The sequence below is a fragment of the Felis catus genome, chromosome C2 (assembly GCF_018350175.1).
Source record: "Felis catus isolate Fca126 chromosome C2, F.catus_Fca126_mat1.0, whole genome shotgun sequence".
In the NCBI taxonomy this organism is placed as follows: Eukaryota; Metazoa; Chordata; class Mammalia; order Carnivora; family Felidae; genus Felis; species Felis catus.
In genome coordinates, this window is record NC_058376.1 from 528,631 (window position 1) to 553,820 (window position 25,190).

Here is a 25,190-nt window from a genome sequence, read left to right on the forward strand (position 1 = left end):
CTTAAACATTACTCTTGTGCTTTTTTTTCTCTTACCCTTAGGTTGAAACAAGAGAGAGAACTGGTGTTAACTCAGCTGAGCCATGGCCTGGCTACAGAGCTGACAGAACTTGTGGTGACAGAATGCGTGAGGGAAACCTGTTCCCAGGAGTTGAAGTAAATGAAGTTGTGGTTTGAGGGTGTGGGCTGGTGGGACAAAATGGGGTTTTTGAAGTGCTGTGGCCAGGCTGGTGAAGTTCAGGCTAGCTGTGTTTCACTTGGACAGGGGGGTAGCATATCTTTTGGATAGCCAAACAGTAAAATGCCATCCATGTACTTGGTATGTGTTGCCTACAGAGAGGGCCTCACTTACATACACTCTCATCCTCATCGTGGACCCTGCGCTGGGTGTGGGCAAGTGTCTGTTAGCAAAATAATTCATTGGTAGTCTTGTACACCAAGTCATTTACCATTAATTTTCTCAAGTAGGAGGTCCCTTCCCTTGTTTCAGATGTTAAAAGATCATTTTGAGCCATCTCACTTAAGAACTTTATTAACTTTTTAAAAATTGAAGTGTAATTAACATGCAGTGTTATATTAGTTTCAGGTGTACAACATGTTGATTTGAAAGTTTTATAAATTATTCAGTGTTCACCATGATAAGTGTATTCATCACTTGTCATGATGCAACGTAATTACAATATTATTTACTATATTGTCTCTTTTATTTTTTTGTTTTTTATTTGTAGATATCTTCTCCCATCATTGGGTTGCCTTTTTATTTTGCTGATGGTTTCCTTCACTGTGCTAAACCTTTTTACTTTGGTATAATCTCAGTAGTTGATTTTTCTTTTGTTTCCTTTGCCTGAGGAGACCTACCCATAAATATGTTGCTAAGGCTGATGTCCCAAGAGATTGCTGCCTATGTTTTCTTTTAGGAGTGTTAAGGTTTCAGGTCTCAGATCTCAGATTGAGGTCTTTAATCCATTTTGAGTTCATATTTCTGTGTGTAGTGTGAGAAAGTAGTCCAGTTTCATTCCTATGCATGTAGCTGTCCAGTTTTCCCTACACCATTTGTTGAAAAGATTGTCTTTTCCCCATTGTATAATCTTGCTTCCTTTGTTTATAGACAATTGACCATGTAGGTAGGGGCCCTGTATCCTGTTCCATTAGTCTGTGTGTCTCTCTTTGTGCCAGTACCATACTATTTTGATCACTATAGTTTTGTAGATTATGAAATCTAAGAGTGTGATACTTTCAACTTCGTTATTCTTTCTCAAGTTTGGTTTGACTATTTGAGGTCTTTTTGGTTCCATAAAGATTTTAGGATTATTTGTTTTCGTTCTGTGAAGAATGCTATTGGTGTTTTGATAGAGATTATATTGAATTTGTACATTGCTTTGGGTATTATGGACACTTTATTAATATTAACTCTTTCAACCCATGAGCATGGAATACCTTTCCATTTGTGTCCTCTTCAGTTTCTTTAATCAGCGTTTTATAGTACAGGTCTTTTACCTCATTGGTTAAATTTATCCTTGCTATTTTATTCTTTTTGGTGCAACTGTAAATGGTATTGTTTTCTTAATTTCTCCTTCTACTTCATCATTAGTGTATAGAAATGCAACAAATTTCTGTGTATTAATTTTGTATCCTACAACTTAATTGAATTCCTTTATCAGTTCTTATAGTTTTTTGGTGGAGTCTTTAGGGTTTTCTGTATGTAGTATCACGTCATCTGCAAATAGTGACAGTTTTACTTTTTTAACAATTTGGATGTTTTTATTTCTTTTTCTTGTTTTATTGCTATGGCTGGGACTTCCAATACTATGTTGAAAAGAAGTGGTGAGAGTGGGCATCCTTGACTTGTTATTGATCTTAGAGGAAAAGCTCTCAAGTTTTTCACCGTTGAATATGATGTTAGCTGTGAGTTTTTCATATATGGCTTTTATTATGTTGAGGCTTTTATGATGTTTATTATTTCATTTTGTTGAGGGTTTTTTATTATGAATGGGTGTTGCATTTTGTCAGACCCTTTTTCTGCATCTGTTGAGATGATCATATGGTTTTTATCCTTTCTTGTGGTGTGTCATATTGATCGATTTGTGAATATTGACCAACATTTGCATCTCTGGAATAAATCCCACTTGACTGTGGTGAATAATGTTTTAATGTATTGTGTATTCAGTCTGCTACTATTTTGTTGAGGATTTTCGGATCTGTGTTCATTAGAGAGATTGGTCTGTAATTTTCTGTTTTTGTAGTATGTTTCTCTGTTTTGGTATTAGAATAGTGCTGGTTTTGTAGAATAAATTTGGGTGTTTTGCTTCCTCTTCTCCTTTTTTGGAATATTTTGAGAACAGTAGGTATTAACTCTTATTTAAATATTTGGTAGAATTTACTTGTGAAGCCATTTGGTCCTAGACTGTTGTTTGTTGGCAGTTTTTTGATTACTGATTCCATTTCATTACTAATAACCTTTTGAAATTTTCTGTTCCTTCCTATTTCAGTTTTGGAAGATTGTGTGTTTCTAGGAATTTATCTATTTCTTCTAGGTTGTCCAGGTTGTTGGCATATAATTTTTCATAATATTTTCTTATAATCCTTTGTATTTTTGTGGTGTCAGTTGTTATTTCTTCTCCATTTCTTATTTTATTTATTGGAATCCTCTCTTTTTTTGGATGAGTCTGGCTAAAGGTTTATCAGTTTTGTCTATCTTTTCAAAGAACCAGCTCTTGGTTTTAGTAATCTTTTCTATGACTGTCTACTGTCAGTTTCATTTATTTTTGCTGTAATCTTTACTACTTCTTTCCTTCTATAAGCTTTGAATTTTGTTTGTTCTTTTTTTCCCTAGCTCCTTTAGGTGTAAGGTTAGGTTGTTTGAGATTTTTCTTGTTTCTTGAGCCTGCATCACTATAAACTTCCCTCTTGGAACAGTTGCATCCCAAAGATTTTGAACTGTTGTGTTTTCATTTTCATTTGTCTCCATATATATATGTATATATATTTTTTTCTTTTTTGATTTCTTGGTGGACCCATTCATTTTTTTTTTTTTAATTTGTTTTTTGTTTTAAATTTTTTTTTTTCAACGTTTATTTATTTTTGGGACAGAGAGAGACAGAGCATGAACGGGGGAGGGGCAGAGAGAGAGGGAGACACAGAATCGGAAACAGGCTCCAGGCTCTGAGCCATCAGCCCAGAGCCTGACGCGGGGCTCGAACTCACGGACCGTGAGATCGTGACCTGGCTGAAGTCGGACGCTTAACCGACTGCGCCACCCAGGTGCCCCCCATTCATTTTTTAGTAGCATGTTGTTTAGCCCCCATGTATTTGTGTTCTTTCCAGATTTTTTTGTTGTAGTTGATTTATAGTTTTGTACTGTTGTGTTTGAAAGAGATGCTTGATGTGATTTCAGTCTTCTTAAATTTATTGAGACATGTTCTGTGGCCTAACATGTGATCTGTCCTGGAGAACATTCCACATACACTTAAAGAATGTATTCTGCTGTTTTTGGATGAAATGTTCCATATATAACTGTTAGGCCCAGCTGGTGTGATATGTTGTTCAAAGAGACGGATTCCTTGTTGATTTTCTGTCTGGATGATCTATCCATGAAGTAAATATGGTCTTAAAGTGCTCTGTCATTACTGTATGTATTACTGTCAGTTTTTCTTTTTTGTCTATTAACATTTGCTTTATGTATTTAGGTGCTTCCATGTTGGGTGCATAGATACTTATAATTGTTATGTTCTCCTGTTGGGATTGTTTCCTTTATCATTATGTCTCTTGTCTGTGTTTTGTCTCTTGCTATGATTTTTGTTTTAAAGTTTACTTTGTCTAAGTATTGTTATCTTGGCTTTTTTTTTCCCTTCATTTGCATGGTATATGTTTTTCACCCCTTCACTTTCAGTCTATATGTCTTTAGGTCAGATGTGAGTCTCTTGTAGGCAGCATTTAGATGGGTCTTTTTTTTTTTTTTTTTAATGTGTATTTATTTTTTGAGAGAGACTGTGACAGCGTGAGTGGGGGAGGGGCAGAGAGAGACACACAGGATACTAAGCAGGCTCCAGGCTCTGAGCTGTCAACACAGAGCCTGGGGCAGGGCTCAAACTCATGGACCACAAGATCATGACCTGAGCTGAAGTCATGACCTGAGCTGAAGTTGGGCGCTTAACTGACTGAGCCACCCAGGTGCCCCTATGTATCTTATTTTTTTAATCCATTCAGTTACCCTGTATGTTTTGATTGGAGCATTTACATTTAAAGTAATTATTGATACGTATATACTTATGGCCATTTTGTTAACAGCTTTCTGTTTTTTCAGTAGTTTTTCTCTGTTCCTTTCTTTTGCTCTCTTCACTTGTGGTTTGATGGCTTTTTTTACTACTATGCTTGGATTCCTTTCTCTTTATTTTTTGTGTGTCTAGTATAGGTTTTTGATTTGTGGTTACCATGAGGCTTATATACTATAACATCTTACATGTTTAGTTTATATTAAGTTGATGGTTGCCTAAGAACTTTATTAATTTCACTGTCAAGCTTCAGGGAAGAAAGAAGCTCAGTGTGCAGGGAAATCTGTCTTTGTGCTTAAACCACCCTGAGGTAGCCCTGAAAGTGATGGACTGTACTATGGCAGAGCACAGATTCCATTGCAGATGGAGGACACAGCGAGGAAGCAGAGTGTTTTGTTTAATGTTTCTTTGCGTCTTTAATAGTTGGGAGTCTATTTCCCTGTTTAAGCACGAAACCTCATAAGTGATGGATCAATGTCTGTTCTTAATCCCAGGAAGGAGTGTTAGGAGATATGTAAGAGTTGGGACTTGATATATTTTTCCACAGTCCCAGGAGATCTGGGCTTCAGCTCAGCACCAGGACTGTCTCCACCTGCCATAGAGGACTATTGAAAACATGTCTTGCTTGTTTAAGCTTCTTTGATTTTGTGACTAAATATATCTGGTAAAATTGTTCGTGCTCCCTTGGTTGACAGAATTTTGTCATAAAAATCTCATTTAGATGCTGGTTTATCTTGAGGGCCACTGCCATTTGAAACATGGGCTGCCAATCTTGGCTGCCGGCTCTTGGGATACTTTTAATTGCAAACATCAGATAGTGCTGATGAGAAGGTGTTGTAGTTATTTTAATGGTCACTTGAAAATTAAAATTTGTAACTAATTTATTAAGACAAAAGTTTATTTATTGACTGTTTACAAGGGCCTGATTGGACCTATAATCTAGTAGCCTATACCACTTTTGTCTTTTCCTCTGTCTTAACAGGTCTGTGCATTAAGTAAAATGAAAATCTTTTTTTTTTTTTTAATATTTATTTACTTATTTTTGAGAGAGAGAGAGAGCAAGCGTAAGCAGGGGAGGAACAGAGAGAGAGGGAGACACAGAATCCAAAGCAGGCTCCAGGCTCTGAGCTGTCAGCACAGAACCTGATGCGGGTCTCATGAACCGTGAGATCATGACCTGAGCTGAAGTCAGACGCTTAACTGACTGAGCCACCCAGGCGCCCCAAAGTAAAATGAAAATCTTAAAGCTTCTCTTGTGGCAGAGGCACAATTGCATTTCAGTAGTAAGGATGTGGAATCTTGCCACTTTTAGGGCAAGCTCTCAATGTATGTGGGCCCTGGGTACAGTGTCTCCCATCTTGATTATCCTCTTCTATAGGAATGCAGTGGAGACAGACCAGAGAGTCCGCATGGCCCGTTGCTGTGAGGATGTCTGTGCTCACCTGGTGGACTTGTTTCTTGGGGAGGAAATTTTCCAGACTGCAAAGGAGACCCTCCAGGAACTGCAGTGCTTCTGCAAGTATCTCCAGCGGTGAGTCCTGTGTCCTTACAGATGAAATGGATGCATGTGGGGAGAGCCTTTTACAAAGATGATACTTTCAGATATAGTCAATTATACATACCCACGAATATGTTCCTTCCTAAAGGGTAAACGCTAAGGGATAAATAAGGAATTAGATTGGGGGCTGTTTTGTATTTTGACAAGTATTCATAGGTTGCTCTCTGTCATTTACCTAATGCTTTTGATGCAGGGAGATGGCTCTGAATAAGCCAAATTCTAGCTGTATGCACCCACATGGATGAATTTCTAAAACTTATATAAGTGAAAAAAAGCAGTTTTTAGGGAAATCTGTACAACATACAAACAGGGTATATTCAAACTAAATACATTGTTTTAAATTTATGTGATGGTACAACCCTAAAGAAGAGAAGGAAAATTAACGACCATAAACTTAGTGCAGCGGTTACCTTTGGGAGTGAGAGTGTGCATAATTGAGCAGGGCCCAGTGCTGGTCATGGCCACTGCTTCTTAATTGGATGGAAGTATGTGACTATTTTATCATGGATCTTTATGTATTAAAATTTTTTTTTTAAAGTTTATTTTGAAAGAGAGTGTGTGAACAGGGGAGGGGCAGAGAGAGAGGGAGAGAGAATCCCAAGCAGACTCTGGGCCGTCAGCACAGAGCTTGATGTGGGGCTCGATCACATGAACTGTGAGATCATGACCTGAGCTGAGATCAAGAGTTGGATGCTTAGCTGACTGAGCCAACTAGGTGACCCTGTCGTTAATCTTTAAACTTGGGCTTGTACTGTGTATGTTGTATCATGTGTCATTTTGTAACAGCACTTAAAGTAAGAGTGTACTTGGAAGTTTCAACCATATAAGAGGGAATATAGGGAGAAGTGAGTCTCCGTACCACAGAAGTCTCCATACCCATCTTCCTCCTCAGAAGCAGCAGCTGCTGAGTACGCATCCAGAAGCCTTCTGCCCTTTTTTGTGGTTGTTAGCACAGACGGCAGCATCTGTGCTAACCTGTCTGTACTCTGCTCGAGGGAAAGCGGAGGCCTCACCACAGCAGCACACTGGACTCTTCCCAGGGTTGTCAGTGCAACCAGAAAGGACCCATCTAGTTCTCCGGTGATGGACTTTCACATGGCTTCTCTTTTTAGCTATGGCAGAGTGCTGTGGTGGTCGTCCTTGTACAGACATCTCGTACAGGTGCACACATATCTGGAGAGAAGTTCCCATGAGTGGTGTTGGCTGGGTCAGAGTGTATATCTTGTATCCATATCCATATCGCCAAGTTAGCTTCTAGAGATCATTGAGCTTCAGTGCTTCAGTTCACTACTTTTGTTGTTTACCACCACTCATCTGCTCTTGTGCATTTCCCATGCCTGAGTGTTAATTTTAATTGTTTCATTTCTTAGCTTGAGGACTATTGCTGAAAAAAACTTAAATGTATTGCCAGAAAACGTGCTTCCCTACATTATAGCATTGGACTGTGGTTTTGCATTGGTCCTCGTAGTAACCTTGAAAATACCCAATGATGATACGTTGTTGTGCCCTCCAGGTGGAGGGAAGCCGTCACAGCCCGGAAAAAACTGAGGCGCCAGATGCGGGCTTTCCCTGCAGCGCCTTGCTGTGTGGACATGAACAACCGCCTGAAGGCATTGGCACCCAGTGCAGAGTGCCCCATTGCTGAGGAGAATCTGGCCAAGGGCCTCCTGGATCTGGGCCATGCAGGGAAACTGGGCATCTCCTGCACCAGGTCAGCACTTAGCCTGCCATGGCCGCCTAGTGTTCCCCAGCCCCACCCGGCTTTACGGAGAGCGTGGATTAATGTGTGTGTGTGGAGGGAAGGTGGAGAGAATCAGAGAACGTGAAAATAGATGCAGGATTATATTCTTGAAGGTCGTCTCTTCCTCTAGTTCTGGATGTATGACTTGTGCTACATGCTTTGATTTCACACTCCTTTTCCACTTAAAACACTCAGGGCCTGGTAATTGAATTTTACTTAGAATCACATCTTTGTCTTCTGGTCTTTCTGGATACATCTATCAATTTTCACTGGTGGAGTTTCTTCTGTCCCCATGACTGTTCTTGAGGGCAGGATTTTTGTCTGTTTACTACTCATCTCCCATGGGCTTGATATTTGTGGAATGAACAAGTTCTCTGACTGATCTGTTTATCAGAAAAAGTTTTCTTGGTCTCCTAACCATTCTCTATCAGGAGACACTATTAACCAGTTACTTTCCACTCAGAACATCAGTAAATATTCACCAAATTCCTTTCATGGGTGCTGAGGTGGCCTCATGAAGGCACAGTGTCTTCCTTTCTTTGTAGGTTACGGTGGCTCAGGAACAAGACAGTGCACCAGATGAAGGTTCAGCACTTTCACAAGCAACTGCTGAGGTCTGTCATCCCCCTGCCATGTGTGCTTCTCCTGCCTGGGACTTGTGCACTGTCTTACCCTCTGTGCTCTGTTCCTTCCAGTGATGCAGCATGGACACCCCTGGACCTGCCATCCCTTGTGGCCAAGTACCTCCCTGGAAGGTGGGAGCGTGTGTTTTGGAAGCTGGTGCTGGTGTTGCCTGATGGAGAAGAGCAGTCCCCAGGGAGTCCTGGCAGGTCAGGAAGGGTTTCCCTCCCTGGGCTTTGAGGTTGAGAAAGTGGCTTCAGGAGGTGGAGTTTTACAGGAGGCTGGGAGGGACTCTGGCCCTTGTCGCACAGAGGAGTCCAAGCATGAATCTTGTGCCAGCAGAGAGTGGGCAAAGCAGTAGAGTTTACTGAGAGAAGGCATAAAGCTCTCAAGAGTGAGAGGGGTCCCGTCCCAACTGTTTTGCCACCAAGGATTTGTGTCCCTGACTTTTTATTGGGACCTTATCTGAAAGTGTGTGAGACTCCACTCCTGACACTGGCCCAGGCAGGTCTGGAATACGTTTATCCTTTTTTTTCCCAAAACCCCACCGCTACTTCAGCCTCCCACTTCTAGCTGCAGCCTGCCTCTCTGAGGGTCCTTGATCTAGCACTGCCTAATATTAGCCCTTTCCCTACTCAGAATGACTTCTCTTGAGAGCATGAGGTGTGAGGGACTTGCGTAGTCTGTTTTGTTTGTGATTTGAAGTTGACACTTTAGAATATTAAAATTTTTATCCTGTAAATTTGACAATAGTCTGTATCCAAAAACATTTAAGAGTTGATCCTTTTTTTTAAATTAAGTGATTTTTTAATTTACATCCAAGTTAGTTAGCGTATAGTGTAACAATGATCTCAGGAGTAGATTCCAGTGATTCATCCCCTATGTATAATACCCAGTGCTCATCCCAACAAGTGTCTTCCTTAATGTCCCTTACCCATTTAACCCATCTCCACTCCCACACCCCCTCTTTTTTTTTTTTTAATGTTTATTTATTTATTTTGAGAGAGAGAAAGTGAGTATAAACAGGGTAGGGGCAGAAGGAGAGAGACAGAGACAGAGAGAGAGAGAGAGAGAGAGAGAGACGGAGACAGAGAATCCCAAGCAGACTCTAAGCTGCCAGCACAGAGCCTGATGAGGAGCTTGAACCCATGAACTGTGAGATCATGACCTGAGCTGAAATCAAGAGTCAGATGCTTAAATGACTAAGCCATCCAGGTGCCCCAAGAGTTGATCCTCTTTTAAAGTTATGGTGAGGTGTATTGATTAGAGCCCACATCATTTTAGACTCTTGGGGAAGACAGTTTGTAGTGTGTTTGCTATAGTTGCATTTTTTTTTTAAATTTTTTTTTTTTTAACGCTTATTTATTTAAAAAAAAAAAATTTTTTTTTTAACGTTTATTTATTTTTGGGACAGAGAGAGACAGAGCATGAACGGGGGAGGGGCAGAGAGAGAGGGAGACACAGAACTGGAAGCAGGCTCCAGGCTCTGAGCCATCAGCCCAGAGCCTGATGCGGGGCTCGAACTCACGGACCGCGAGATCGTGACCTGGCTGAAGTCGGACGCTTAACCGACTGCGCCACCCAGGCGCCCCTACGCTTATTTATTTTTAAGACAGAGAGAGACAGAGCATGAACAGGGGAGGGGCAGAGAGAGAGGGAGACACAGAATCTGAAACAGGCTCCAGGCTCTGAGCTGTCAGCACAGAGCCCGACGCGGGGCTCGAACTCACAGACCGCGAGATCATGACCTGAGCCGAAGTCGGCCGCTTAACCGACTGAGCCACCCAGGCGCCCCTCATTTTTTTTTTTTTTTAAAGGAAAAAAACTTCTGGCATATTTTAACAGATTTCTAAGAAATTGACGTAGCATTACATGTATTTCCTACAACCAAACTGCTTCCAGAAATCATGTTTAAAGCAATTACAGAACATGTTTTCTTTTTTAGCAGCTTTATTGACATGAATTCACATATCATAAATTTCACCCATTTAAAGTTTTCATTTCATTGGTTTTTAGTATATTCACAGAGTTGTGCAACTATCTCCACCATCTAATTTCCAAAACAGTTCTTACCTACAGAGAAATCCCATATCCATTACCAGTTACTCATCATTCCTCCCTGTCTTCAGCTCCCGGAAACCACTAATCTGTGTCCTGCCTTCTATGTATTTTCCTATTCTAGACGTTTTGTATAAATGGAGTCTTATAATGTGTAGGCTTATGACTAGCACTTTTCACTCAGCCATCATGTTTTCTGGGTTTATTCATGTTATAGCAGACAGTACTTTTTTTGTGTGTGGCTGAATAGTATTCCATCGTATGAACAAAACACATATTATTTGTTCAGTTGATAGTATTTGGGTTGTTTCCATTCTTTGGTTATTATGAGTAACGCTATGAAACATCCATGTATAACAGTGTGTGTGGACAGATGTTTGCAGTTCTGTTATATACCTAGACGTGGAATTGCTACATTGTGAGGTAACTTTATGTTAAGTCTTTGAGGAATTGCCAAACTTTTCCACAGTGGCTGCACCATTTACATTCCTGTTAGCATTGTTTGAGGGTATTAAGTTCTTTGAATACATTCCTTTTTAAGCAGTTACTCTTGGAAACTGCTTAACTAAGGAAAAAAAAAAAGTCATAAAGATTATAAGACAACTGAGCAAAGAAGAGAGTTGTCTTATATTGAAAGTATTTAAATGGTGAGTCATTTCTTAGAGTAGCTGTCTTCCGATTCACTAATAAGTTCACTTGGAAATATACATCACAGTAATTCTTAAGATCTCCAGCATGAATTTTTTTTTTTATGTTTATTATTTTTGAGAGAGAGCATACCCGCACACCCAAGTGGGGGAGGGGCAGAGAGTGGGTGACAAAGGATCTGAAGCAGGCTCTGTGCTGATAGCAGCAAACTGATATGGGGTTTGAACTCATGAACTTCGAGATCATGACCTGAGCAGAAGTTGGACACTTAAACTGACTGAGCCACCCAGGCGCCTCTGTGTGAAACTTAATTCTGTAAAACATTTTTATAGTTGACCCTTGAATACATGGGGTTTAGAGATGTCAATTCCCCTGACACAGTCGAAAATCTGAGTATAACTTTTGACTCCCCCCAGAACTTGACTACTAATAGCTGCTGTTGATCAGAAACCTAACATAGTCAACATTGTGTATTTATTTGTATTTGTGTATATATGTATTTATCATATACTGTATTCTTACAATAAAGTTACAGAAAAGAAAATGTTATTAAGAAAATCATAAGGAAGATATACTTACAGTACTGTACTGTAAGAATGGGTTCATGAGTGCCCTCTCCTCTCGCCCCAGTAGATAGCCCAGGAGAGTTCCTTGGTCTAGTTTAAAATCACAGCCTGTTTTGTCCAGCTCAACTTTACAGTAAGAGTTGGTGTCTGTGAACCTACATCTGTGTGGTATTTCTTTTTCACTTTTCCTAAAAATCTTTATAGTTTATTAGAATTCTTTTTCAGGTGTTACTTTCCTTTATTCACAGAATTTTAGCAAACTGGTTACAAGTAAAGTTCATGGGAGGTGATGGCTCAGTGGGCGACACAGGCACCATGGCTGGGGGAATTCAGACGCTTGCGCTGTTTCACGCTCTCAGCAGCAAAGGGGATCAGACAGTCGCTGTCAATGTGTGTATAAAGGTAGGTGAGAATCGTGTATTTATTTCTGTGATTTTCTTTTTTTTAAATTATTATTTTTGAGAGAGAGAGAGAGAGAGAGAGACAGGGAGACAGAGCATGAGTGGGGAAGGGGCAGAGAGAGGACGACACACAGAATCTGAAGTAGGCTCCAGGCTCTGAGCTGTCAGCACAGAGCCTGATGTGGGGCTCGAACTCACGGACCACGATATCATGACCTGGACTGAAGTTGAATGCTGAGCCACCCAGGCGTCCCTGTGATTTTCTTATTTCACTCACTCTTAGACATTATTGGAATCATGGAAGTACCTTGAAGTGGTTTTGAAGAAGTGTGGGAGGCTCAGAAGCCCGTATCATGTCTGTTCCTCTTTGTGTCCTGTTGACATCCCACGGACACCTACTTGGTGTGACATGCCAGGCTAGATTCTCAGGAGTGCTGTGAGCCTTAATCATCTCAGGTCAACAGGCCTCTTTGAGAACTTGGTGAAAACTCAGAACCATCCCGACAAATGCATAGATGCACATAATTCAGGAACCCTGAACTCCTCCTTCATGGGCCTCTGATAATTAATCTGAGAAGTGTAAGAGAGCATTTCGCAAAAATACAGTGCCTGTTATATGTCACATGGTTTGCCAACAGCTAACATCTTTGCTATAATGGCTTCCTGATACATCAGGTCTTACAAGAGAGTAATTAATGGTTTTTTTTTTTTTAATTTTTTTTTACATTTTTTTTTTAACGTTTATTTATTTTTGAGACAGAGAGAGACAGAGCATGAACGGGGGAGGGGCAGAGAGAGAGGGAGACACAGAATCTGAAACAGGCTCCAGGCTCCGAGCTGTCAGCACAGAGCCCGACACGGGGCTCGAACTCACGGACTGCGAGATCATGACCTGAGCTGAAGTCGGACCCTTAACCAACTGAGCCACCCAGGCGCCCCGTAATTAATGGTTTTTAATCCTATGCAGTTTTCACTAAACTTGGTCCCACCAATATATATAAGTTCAGTATTGGGCATTTCAGGTCAGTTGGATTTGTTTTACATTCAACTTGTCCTAAGTTTTTGATCGTAAGTTCTAATTTTTGTTTTTTATAGGTGTTTGTTTAGTATAGATGTTAATTTTTTTTTTATTTTTCTTTATTCTTATTTAAGTAGAGTTGGTACACAATGTTATGTTGTTTCAGGTGTACAATATAATGATTCCGTAAATCTATACATTATGCTGTGCTCACCACAGTGTACCTACTATCTGTCATCATACAGTGCTATTATAATACTATTGACTATATTTCCTATGCTGTACCTTTTATCCTCTTAATTATTCATTCCATGGCTGGAAGCTCATACCTCCCACCCTCCTCCCATTTTGTCCAGCCCCCACTCCCTCCCTCGTGGGAACCATCGTCTGAGAGATTCTTATTTAACGAGAACCTATTTCCTCATTCGAATAAAGTCTACATAAATAAATTTTAGGTGTTAGCATGTGTTCAGATAAACCCAGAAGTGTATTTTATTTGCTTGGAAAAGAACGATGCAGGGCAGAGAGTGTGGGCTTCCGTGTGGAGCAGACTTGGGGTTGTCAGCTGCTGCTCTGGCCAGCTTTTTGAGCCTAGGCGTGGTGCCCTCCATAATGTAGTCCTTACTCACCGCACCAGGGTCTCATGAGGGTTAGCCAGGTTGCATGCTCAGAGTGCTCAGTGAGAACCCGCTGTCTACCCTCTGCCCTGACCGGAGGGTTTACAGTGCCCAGGCCTCTCCTCTTCCTAAGAAGGTCACCTTTGTGGCACACCCTGCTCATCTGCGTGTGATACTGTAATCCACATTCCTTCTGTCCTTGGAGCCTCTTCAAATTGTAGTTTGGTTATACGGTTTTTATTTATTTTGTTCTTCCATTTTATGTTACTTATTTATTTTAAATTTTTTTTTTTTAATTTAAGCAAACTCACAACCCCAAGATCAAGAGTCTCATGTTCTTCTAACTGAGCCAGTCAGGCACTTTTGTTTTTCTATTTTAATATTATTTATTTTATTTTCTAAAAGTAAAAGTAATACATGTATAAAACCTTAGAAATATAAGGAAGTACAGAGGAAGCATAAAGATGATAAGAGCCATTTATGCTCTTGCCATTCAGAGGTAACAGTAATGTCTTGGTTCATGTTCTTCCCTTTTTTCCTATGATCATAAAGTCAGACTTCACCTACTGGACAATTAGTTTGTTGTTGTTCTTGCCTTTATTCTTAAGTCTTTTAATCAAAGTAATATTTGCAGTACTTAAAAAGTCAGATACATGTCATGATGCATAATGAGAGATAGCAGCCCCTGCCTCTCTCCTAGGGGTTGATTTCTGTTGTCTTCCCAAATCACATGCTTACACAGCTGTTTCTCAGTTTACCCACTTTAGATGTTCTCCACTGACTTCCCATTAAAATATATCTATTGTTGTATAACAAATTAACCCCAAACTTAGTTTAAAATAGTCAAGATTTGTTATCTCATAGTTTCTGTGGGTCAGAAGTCCAAGTGTGGTTTAATTGGGTCCTCTGGCTCAGGGTTTCTCACAAAGCGGAAATCAAGGTGTAAGCCAAAGCTCTGGTCTCATCCGAAGGCTTGACTGAGGGAAGAGCCACTTCCAAGCTCGCTCTTGTGGTTGTTGGCAGGATTCACTTCCTTATTGGCTGTGGCCAGGGCCTCTCCATGAGGCAGTGTGTTAAGTTGGCAGCTGGCTGCCATCTGCTGGGCAGGATGACAGAGTCTCTCTGTAACCTAATCTTAAAAGTGATGTCTTGTCACTTTTTTCTGATTCTGTCCGTTAGAAGCACGTCATGGCAGGGGATTGTGCAAGGGCATGAGCACTAGGAGGTGGGATCATGGGGCTGTCTTTGTGGCTGCACCCCGTGCCAAGTGAGGAGTGACTTGGTACACTATGGTCCCACCCAGCCTTCCTTAATTTCCAAGGTGGCTACATCATCCCTTTATCTTATCTTAGTGAGTGGGATTACATTTTGATGGCTGTGTGATTGCTGTTTGCCTCAGAACCAGCCAAGTGTTCTGTGACTATGTTTCTTAATTTTATTGCAAATTGTAGTTGCCTTCTTTTCTCACTTACATACTTTTCTCTGTATCTCTCATTAATTTTTACCCAAATGTGCCAGCAGGTGGGTTGTGTGCATCTTAGTAGAGTTTCAGATGCTCTCTCACTTCACCTGATCCCTTTGAGAAAGTGCCGTCCTCTTGCTCTCCTGTGGGCTGATAGTGTCCCAGGTTGTGGCTGCCACTCGATCTCCATACCACTAGCATGGTCCTGCTCCTCCCCCTGCTAACCCTGTGATCTCAGGCAGGTTCCATGTGACTCTGCTGCCTGTGTAGGAGTGCTCTTATGATCCCTCTTTTATTAAAAAAAGAGATTTGATGCTCTTGTTTATTTGTATAATAATACCAACCGGCTCTCGTTTTCTGAGGAGCTTTCCTGATGTTCACTTTGTTCATTTCTTCCCCTTCCCCAATTTTTACTTTGTGTCTTTGTTTCAGTTTTTAAACAATCTCTGACTGGCTTGTACCTCTTGGAGAGAAAGCTTATCTCTTTCTTACATCATACTGCATTACCCATTCATTCAGGTATGCATTTCACAAGTATTTGTTGAGTGACTTCTCTGTCCCAAGTACTATTCCACATGCTGGGTTATAGCAGAGAACATATCAACACAAATCCCTCTTCTCAGGAGCTAATATCCTGGAGGGAGAAGGAAACTCGTGGGTAGAAAAATGTCAAGTGCCCGTCCTCCTGGTTTATAATCCAAATTATGGCAGTCCTTCTCCCCTTTCCCATTCTTGCTTGCTGATACTTATTTTATTTTATCTTATTTTATGTATATATTTATTTCATTATGACAAATGCATTCCTTAATCCCCATCCCCCATTTTACCCATCTTCCCACCTGCCTCCCCTCTGGTGACCATCAGTTTGTTTCCTATAAGGAGTCTGTTTCTTGGTTTGCCTTTCTCTTTTTCTTCATTTGCTCTGTTTGTTTTGTTTAATAAATTACACACGAGTGAGATCTTACGATCCCTCTTTTACCAAAGAGGGAACTGAGGCTCCGAGAAGTTAAACAAAATAGCCCTAGGCCACACAGCTGCCACATGGTGGCACTGCACACAGGTGCCCTTGAGGATGGAGTGAGCTGTACGTGTAGAGTTCCTAGAACAGCGCCTGACTAACACAAGTGCTTACTTGGTCCTGCCATTGACAGCAGCAGGGTGTGGGGTATATCTTCCAGTTTCTTCCAAAGAAAGGATCTGTGGGAGCAGACGTTTTAGTCCTTGCCTCTTTGAAAATGTGTTTACCCTTGTATTTGCTTTGTGGTCCAGTGAGGTTTGTAGAAGTGTGGGTTGAAAGGTTTTTCCTTCCAGTTTTTCTCCCAAGGTCATCTGAAATCCAGAGTTGCTGTTGAGATGTCTGAGGTGATTCCTGTTCTTTTCTCTGTGGCCTGGTCTTGTTTCTCTCTGGAAGCCTGCTTTCTGACCCTGGGGTTCTGAAAATCCACTGGGGTATGCCTGGTGACGACTTCTTTTGCTCACTGTGCTGGGTTTGACGGGGTCCTTTCAGGCTGGAGAGTACTGTTTCACTTCTGGGATGTTTTTGCATCTCAGTGCTACCTATTTTCCTTCTTTTGTTTTTTGTTCTCTTGAATTCCTGTGACAGATGTTGGATCTTGTCAGTTAATTCTCTAAGCTTCTTGTCCTTTCTATTCTATTTTCTGTTTTGTTTTCAAATATCATGCTCTGGGAGATTCATTGACTTTTTTTTTTTTTTTTAAATGTTTATTTATTTATTTATTGGGAGCGGGCAGAGAGAGAGAGAATCCCAAGCAGGGTCTGTGCTATTAGCATGGAGCCTGATGTGGGGCTCAATCTCGTGAACTGTGAAATCATGACCTAAACTGAAATCAGGAGTCAGACACTTAACCAACAGCAACCCAGGTGCCCCAAATTGACTTTATATTCTATACATTCTACCAAATTTTTTATTCCATATGTATCATTCATTCTTTCTTACTGTTATTTGAATTTATCATATCATCTTGTGACTATTTTTAGATGCATCATGAGAGGAAATTAGGATTTTTGAGGTGGGAGCTTTTTTATGTTCCATGCATGATTTGTTTCCTTTGGATTTCTCTTTTTTTATTATTCTGATCTCTCTCTTATGTTGGAGGCTCTCCTTGGACACCTTATCTGAGGCTGCCCATACCTGAGTGAGGCCCTAAAAGGCTGTCCATAAGCTCTGTGTTTGAGGTGGGGTAGCAGGTAGCTGAACAGCAAGCGTACAGTTTTTAGGGGGACTCCCAAGTGTCAGGATCTGCATGTTGTTTTCTGGGACTGTTTGGTTTCTTTGGGAAGGATTCATCTTATCCTCTCGGCCAGCTGCTGATGGTCTTGGGACAGGTGGGGAGTGGCCAGTGCTCTGTCCCCTCCACTATGCTTGCATCATTTCAGGATAGGATGTCTGCCCAGGGGGCAGATTGCACTTAAAGGCCACCTGCAGGTGGGTGGATGACCTATAGGGCCACTGCGGTGGGTGTGACTTATCTGTGTAGTCCTGAACCTCACCTCTGGCTCTTGGTGCCACTGGATCTGGGTGCTCAGGGCTTTTGCAGGCTCAGTCAGCCTGGTTCCTTCCATACCTCCATCTGTAACTCTTTAGGTCTGGCTTCTTCTGCTTCCTTAATCTTAAACAGTGATTGCTCCCATGTCTGTGATGCTCTCAAGAAACTGGTCAGAATCCCTTGTCTGCTATTGGTTTACCTTTACTCCCTTCTGTTGTTATGGGCTTTACCTGTTTGGGTTCTTTTGGGCGGGGGCGGGGGGATGCTTCCCTGTTTTTATACCTGTTTAAGGGTAATTGTTAAGATTAAAGTAACATCTTCAAACACACTTCTAGCTAGAGGCTGAATTATTATCTGTTGACTTGGCTGTTTCTTGCACTAATCTACAGCCTCATGGAGGAGGGCAGCCCAGAGAGCAGTGAGCATTTGGTTGCGCTTATTCTGGGGCTCACATTCACTGCTGATTTGTCCCCTGGTGTGTCCCTCCTGATGGTCTAGATGTTGTTCCAGGTGGCTCACGGTGCTCTCAGCGACTGCGCCCTTGATGCTGTGGAGACGCAGAAGGAGCTCCTGGGAGCCAGTGGGCTCATGCTGCTGCTTCCCCCCAAAGTGGAGAGTGAGGACATGGCGGAGGAGGACGTGTACTGGCTGTCTGCGTTGCTACAGCTCAAGCAGCTCCTGCAGGCCAAGCCCTTCCAGCCTGCACTTCCACTTGTGGTCCTTGTACCTAGCCCAGGAGGGGATGTCATGGAGAAGGAAGTGGAAGATGGTTTGTGAAGGCAATTTCGTTTATGAACCAGCATGTTTAAAAATGGGTCGAGCCCCTGGTTTGAGGACGTGCTGGCAGTGTGGTGTGTGTAGGGAGTCGAGGGACAGCAGTGACTGGGAGCAGGGATGGGCGGGGTCAGTGCAGTGAGATGTGTTAGCTTTTCTGCACGCTGAGAGCATAAGACAGGTAACCTCTGTCTGTTTCTCTCAAAGGTCTGATGCTACAGGATTTGGTTTCAGCTAAACTGATTTCAGATTATACCGTTATTGAGATTCCTGATTCCATTAATGACTTACAAGGCACAACTAAGGTGAGAAGTCTTCATCATTTTTAGAGGTCTGATAAGACATTTCAATTTTCCCCTTTTGTTCTGTCTTAAATGTAGTATATGTTACTGCTTGGGTTTTTAACATTATATTTTGACAACTTAAGAAAATGTAAGCAGAAATCAAAATAAAAGACAAAATTTGCCTACAGTCCTGCTCTCTGAAACATATTAAATTGTTCATGTAAATTTTTTTTAGAGGTTTTGTTGTAATAGTTACATTTTGGGAAAGAAGTGCCTGGAATTACAATGAAAGTAACTGCGGGAAGCTAGAGGGTGTGAGAGTATGTGGGTGCGCAGCAAGGTGCTGGGCCTCCTAAGCATGGAGGGACCTGGCTTCCCTTTCTGTGCGTGGTGAAGGTGGTGTGCAGGGCTGGGTTACCTTGGGCCTGAGCCCTTCCAGGGTGACCCTGGCAGGCTTTACTCCTCAGGATAAGATGGGACCTGGAGCCCCTCTCTGGGAGGCATAGGGGGCGGAACTCTAGTGCCGTGGAAGCTTCTGCCCACTTCCTAGTGTGGTTGAGAAGCTGGTGCTCCCTGTGGCACCTGCTGTGACAGCTGTGGGAGAGGTACTTTCGGGAAGCTCTTTCTGAAAAACAGGATGAACTGTTTAACCGAGTCTCTCCTGAATGTTTTTGCATCTCAGGTTTCACGGGCTGTGCAGTGGCTGGTCTCCCACTGCCCCGGTTCCCTTGACCTTTGCTGCCAGACCCTCATTCAGTACGTGGAAGATGGGGTTGGCCGTGAGTTTAGTGGCCGGTTTTTCCATGACAGAAGAGAGAGGCGGCAGGGCGGCCTGGTCTCACAGGAGCCTGGAGCCATCATTGAGCTTTTCAACAGTGTGCTGCACTTCCTGGCCTCCCTGGTGTCATCTGAACAGCTGTGCGACCTGTCCTGGCCTGTCACTGAGTTTGCCGAAGTAGGGGGCAGCCGGCTGCTTCCTCACCTTCACTGGAATGCCCCGGAGCACTTGGCCTGGTTAAGGCAGGCTGTGCTTGGCTTCCAGCTTCCACAGATGGACCTTCCACCCCCGGGGGGTATGTGCTCTTGCCAAGGGGTCCTGGCTGGGGAGGAATGTGGGACAGCTAAGTCTCCTGTTTTCTGTTCTTACTATAGTGATAATCTGGCAGGTATTGGGCGCTGATGTGAAATTTGTATGTCCTCATCCACTGTGCGCCCCCTGCTCCCACACTGTACCCATTCACACCTGCCTTTGGGTTTAGGAGTCAGAGTTGGGGCTGTTTGTGGGGGGCTGTGGGCCCTTCATCACTAATAGAGCAGCCTGTGGGTGTCCGCACAGCCCAGGAAAGAACGTGGTAAGTGGTGTTGGCCTGAACACGTAGCCCAAGGCCCACGGTTTCTGAATTGACAGCAGGTTCTTTTTTTTTTTTTTTAATTTTTTTTTTTTCAACGTTTATTTATTTTTGGGACAGAGAGAGACAGAGCATGAACGGGGGAGGGGCAGAGAGAGAGGGAGACACAGAATCGGAAACAGGCTCTAGGCTCTGAGCTGTCAGCCCAGAGCCCGACGCGGGGCTCGAACTCACGGACCGCGAGATCGTGACCTGGCTGAAGTCGGACGCTTAACCGACTGCGCCACCCAGGCGCCCCTGACAGCAGGTTCTATCCTGCCTTTACCCAGGCGCCCCTGACAGCAGGTTCTATCCTGCCTTTGCCATAGGGTGTGGGGGCAAAGAGCGTGGGGACCAGGCAGCCCTGCCCACATTGCTGTTTCTGCTGGGGCCATGACACTCTGTTACTTTAACACCAGTGTTCCTTCTTTGTCGAAGAAACCTCTGTTCTGTGACTCTGGTTGTGCCCAGGTGAGGCTGTTGTGATGAAGACTCTATAAGTCCCCTGGGCTGGGCAAGGAGGCTGTCCCTTCCTTTGCTCACACTGTTAGGAGGGAATGAGGCTGTTTGCTACTTATGTAGTACAATACATGGCCTTGGCACGGCCACTCTCCTTTGGGCCTTTGAACAGAGGCCTCAGGTACCCTTGTAAACTTTGGGTTGTGGGGGTGCCTGGGTGGCTCAGTAAGTTAAGCATCCAACTTTGGCTCAGGTCATGATCTTACTGTTCGTGAGTTTGAGCTCCACATTGGGCTCTGTGCTGACAGGTCAGAGCCTGGAGCCTGCTTCGGATTCTGTGTCTCCGTCTCTCTCTGCTCCTCCCCCCACTCATGCTCTGTCTGTAAACATTAAAAAAAAAATTTTTTTTTAATGGGGTGTGGTCTTCAGTAGGTCTCATAGATGCTCGTTATTGAAGAAACCCAAACGGAAGCAAACCACACGATGTAAATAGGAGCTAGGGCAAGGTTCCCCAAAAGAAGCCCAGACTTCCGGTACCAGAGTCCCCTGGGTGCTTTTTACAATACAGATTTCTGGTGTAACCACAGTTCTGTATAATCAGAGCCTCTAGGTTGGACTCTGTTGTTTATTTTGTCCAGGGTGACTGTTTGCATCTCTTAACGGGACGTGGGGAGGGAGATGCTCTTTGTTCAATAGCTGTGGTTCTATTGTATTCAAATTCGAAAGCAAACTTCTTAAATACACAGTTGCCTTTTCCTAAGAAAATGTGGAGTGAAGAAATTTTGTGTAGTGTCCACCTATATACTCTGGCCAAATCTTGTAACTGAGGAGGTGTTTTCTCTCCAGCGCCCTGGCTCCCCGTATGCTCTATGGTGGTCCAGTATGCCTCCCAGATCCCCAGCTCTTGCCAGACTCGGCCTGTCCTCCAGTCCCAGGTGGAAAACCTGCTCCGCAGAACCTACCGCAGGTGGAAGAGCAAGAGCCATTCGCTGGGCCAGGGGGCAGGGCCCTCAGTTGCCGAGATCCCATGGGATGACATAATTGCCTTGTGCATCAACCACAAGCTGAGGGACTGGACACCCCCTAGGCTTCCTATCACATCAGGTAATTAGTGCTCGGTGCTGTGGGGTCACATCAGGAGGACTACTTGGTCCAGTTTCAGCAAAGAAAGATGTTTACTTTGATGTTTCTTTTTCTGTGGGTCGCTGCCCTTCCTTTCTATAGGACTCCCCTTTAAGCCAGTGACTTCCAGTGGCTTAAGCCAGTGACTGTTAACATTGGGAGGAGCTAGGAGTATTCCAGGGGAGCCTGGAACCATCTCCCTGAAATGGGTCCCTAGGCTGGCTCTAAGTTAGATTTCGGTAGCTCTGAGTAGTTGTACTGGTCATGCCACAGTCTGGACCTGAGCCTGTCTGAACCTTAAATGACCCATGGATGGTGAGGCATGTTACGTCAAGCATGGGAGTCAAGTGCATGGCTTTAGTTAGTAGGGCTTGTTCTTAAATCAGTGTATAAGCAAACTTCAAGTGGTCACCTGTTGCTTGTTGCTCTTTTAATACTCTTTTCTCATTTGTTTTTGTATTTTTTCAGAGGCTCTGAGTGAAGATGGTCAGATATGTGTATATTTTTTTAAAAACCACTTGAAAGCATATGATGTTCCTTTGTCATGGGAACAAGCCAGAATGCAGACACAGAAGGAGCTACATCTGAGTCATGGGCGGTGAGATCTGTGTGTATTGTGTGTTTGTGTCCTGACAGCCAGCAGAGCAAACTGTATTATTCTCCTCCAGAGTACAGAGACAGAACATTAATGTTCTACACACAGAATCCAGCCCACTGTGGTTAGATGTAGACAAATACCTCAGGAACAGATTATTCTTATGCAAGCATCTCATTTATCAGACAAACCTGACCCTGAAATCATAACATAGCCAGGAGAATCTAGACAAAAGAAAGTAGACATTTCATCTCATTTACAAACCTCGTTCAAAAGTACTGAATAAAATGTGTTAGCACATATAATTTTCCAGTACATAAAAAAGTTCACAAGTAGGCTTTATCCCAGGATAAACAATGTCAACAACAGAAATCTCTTGTAATTTGCTGTCATAGAAAAATAGTGATCATTTCAGTAGGTATTTAAGTTCTTTTATTAAAATCTGTACCCTCCAAACCCAATTTATACTCATACTTGATAAAATTTCTTATCAAGCTTGGGTAAAAAAACTCCTTACCTTCATAAGGCATTTCACCATAAAACTACCAAAAAAAAAAAAATCCTTGCTAAGACATTAGAAATATGAATGTCAGAACAGCCTGAGCTGCCTGATTTCACTTGTTCACTGCCGTCCTGGGAATGCTGCCCCGATGCAGGGACACAGATAAGATGGTGTAAATACCAAAAAGAAGGAGTAACTGTCGTTTTTAGACAGTTAAATTGTCACTTCAAGAAAATCAACAGTTACATCCATAGAACTATTTGGAGTTCAGCCAGGTGATCAGACAGATGGACTTACAATGTACAAAAATTCTCATTCACAGCAGCAACTAACCCTTAACATATGGACATATACTGATCCAGGAAAGGAACTAAACCCTTGTGCAGGGAACTCTCAGGGACTTGAAGGTGTGAAGAAAACCTGAATGAATGAGAGGTCAGCTAGCTTTGTTGATGGGAAGATGGAGTGCTGTAAAGATGTCAGTTCTTAAACTGTAAAGTCAGGGCTTTTCTAATCAAAAACCCAAAAGAGGAATTTTCCCCCTGGTCTTGACAAGTTAATTCTAAAATATATTAGGATGAGAAAATATGTAGCAATTGCTGAGAAAATTTTGAATAAGAATAACAAGGAGGTGGGGTGCCTGGTGGCTTAGTTGGGCAAGCACCCAACTTTTGATTTTGGCTTAGGTCATGATCTCACAGTTTGGTTCGTGGGATCCAGTCCTGGTTCAGGCTCTGTGCTGTCAGCACAGAGCCTGCTCGGGATTCTTTCTCTCCCTCTCTCTTTGCCCCTCCCCCTACAAACAAATAAACATTATAAATAAATAAATAACAAGGAGGAACTGCTGTGCCTCATATCAGAACATATAGTAAAGTTACAACAAATAGATGAGAATAGGAAGTCCAGAAACAAATCATATGGGACAAAGTACCATGCGAAACCAGTGAGGACAGACGTTGGCATGTATTTAGAAAAAATAAAATAGTAGATCCCCTTTCTCCCTCTGTTTGTGAATATTACTTACACAGGGATTTAAGAGCTAAATGTAAAAATACGAACCTTACCAATATTAGGGTAAAATAGAACCTTGTTGATAACCTTGGGATGGGAAACCAAACTCTGAGTAGAGAAGCTCCAAGCACCCAGCTGCCCAGGAGAGAAGGTAAGCCTTTCCTGTAAAGGCAGAGGTTGCCCTTCCTTCCTTTGTGCCCAAGCCTGACCCTGAGGGAAGCAGGAGTAGGCAAGGTTAGGTCTGGGGCTCTGTGTCTACATGCACACTCTACCTGCTGCTGGAGGAACCTTTCTTCCTCCTTCCTGACCATAAGCATTTCAAAACATGTACTTACAGTTTGGGGATAAAGTCTTTGCATCCGTCTGCAAACAAGTTTCCTGCTCCGATACGGCACATGCACTGGAAAGGGAAGAGGAATGTAGAGCATGGCCCAGAGGAGCGGGCTCCCAGCACCCAGGATCTGATGCGTGGAGCCTCTGCCCAGGAGCTCCTGGCCCAGTGTCTGTCCCGGAGTCTGCTGCTGGAGAAAGAGGAGAGCAAGAGGTGAAGTCTATTCCCTTAGGTTTATTGTGTCCGTTAGGCCCCTTCATGCTGGATTAGCAAGGATCACAGTGACGTGACTGTTTAAAAAAGAAGGCAAGTCAGATGTGTGAAGTATAAGCTCTTTGAAGGCAGAGGCAGTGCCCTAGATAGTAGGTCTTAAACTGTTTGAAATCAGTTTCATTTACTGTTTATTACTGAGAGTGGTAAGTTTTCTGGTGGGAGAGAAAGCATGGCTGGCTGATGGAGTCTCTTCAGTGGATAGTGAGTGCTGAATGTGTGGCTGCCACCGGCTCTCTGCCCTTGGCAAGCCTGAGGGTGCCAGTGCGTCGTCCCACACCGTAGACACTCCTCTGCGTCTCCCACCACCCTTCTTAATGGTTTTACTGAGAAAGAGAACCAGGAAGAAGGCAGTTTACAAGGTGGCCTGTACCCCATCCCCTCACCCCCAGCAGCCTCCCTGGGTCCAGCTTATCACCAAGGGCAGCCCCTCCCCTTGGCTGGGATCCGATCTCCCACCCACTCAGGACACTCACGTGAGCTTCTCTGTTATGTCCCCTTCTTCCCAGCACCCTAGAACAGGGAACCATGCCTGAGCCATGCTCCTTTGATTGTAAACTCTTCAAACAGTGTGATCCTCCCTTCTGTCCTCCCAGTCTCTCCTGAGCCCGTCCCTGCCCCCATGTCTGCTCTGGTAAGAGTCACAAGCAGCTTGCTGAACTGACCATGAGCCCCCGTCTCCAGCAGCGTTCCACACCTTTGTTCTCTCCCTCCTACCTCGCAGGAGACCTCGTCCCTTTCCTGCCCAGCTGGTAACTCCCCCTAGGGCTCTCCGGGTTCTTCTTCATCCCCCCACCCCCTCACCTAGCCTCTGTGCTGTTTGCACCCCCACTCCCCAGTGATAATCTCCAATTTCAAATAACGTCAATATTCTGACAACTCTATATCTAAAAACCCTGAGTTCTCTGAAATCCAGATTTGAATATGCAACGGCTTCCTTAAAATCTTCGTTAGTCATTTATAGGATGCCTGATAGCCATCTCAAAG

The 25,190-nt window shown here is 43.1% G+C and overlaps 1 protein-coding gene across 4 annotated transcripts in view; it reads left to right on the top strand.

The window, feature by feature from the left end:
• Positions 1 to 25,190, top strand: part of MCM3AP (minichromosome maintenance complex component 3 associated protein) — a 54,913-nt gene that overhangs the window by 26,804 nt on the left and 2,919 nt on the right. For 2 of the 4 annotated variants that reach the window (XM_011285717.4, XM_023238588.2), the window contains exons 15-26: positions 42 to 155; positions 5,649 to 5,801; positions 7,342 to 7,539; positions 8,115 to 8,183; positions 8,265 to 8,399; positions 11,711 to 11,864; positions 17,966 to 18,236; positions 18,449 to 18,546; positions 19,208 to 19,598; positions 21,219 to 21,476; positions 21,963 to 22,092; positions 23,940 to 24,146. In XM_011285717.4, the coding sequence (XP_011284019.2) occupies positions 42 to 155; positions 5,649 to 5,801; positions 7,342 to 7,539; positions 8,115 to 8,183; positions 8,265 to 8,399; positions 11,711 to 11,864; positions 17,966 to 18,236; positions 18,449 to 18,546; positions 19,208 to 19,598; positions 21,219 to 21,476; positions 21,963 to 22,092; positions 23,940 to 24,146 (2,178 nt within the window). Of the gene's footprint in view, positions 1 to 41; positions 156 to 5,648; positions 5,802 to 7,341; positions 7,540 to 8,114; positions 8,184 to 8,264; positions 8,400 to 11,710; positions 11,865 to 17,965; positions 18,237 to 18,448; positions 18,547 to 19,207; positions 19,599 to 21,218; positions 21,477 to 21,962; positions 22,093 to 23,916; positions 24,147 to 25,190 lie in introns of those variants that run through there. The other 2 variants (XM_003991346.6, XM_019839256.3) reach the window with 2 other exon arrangements.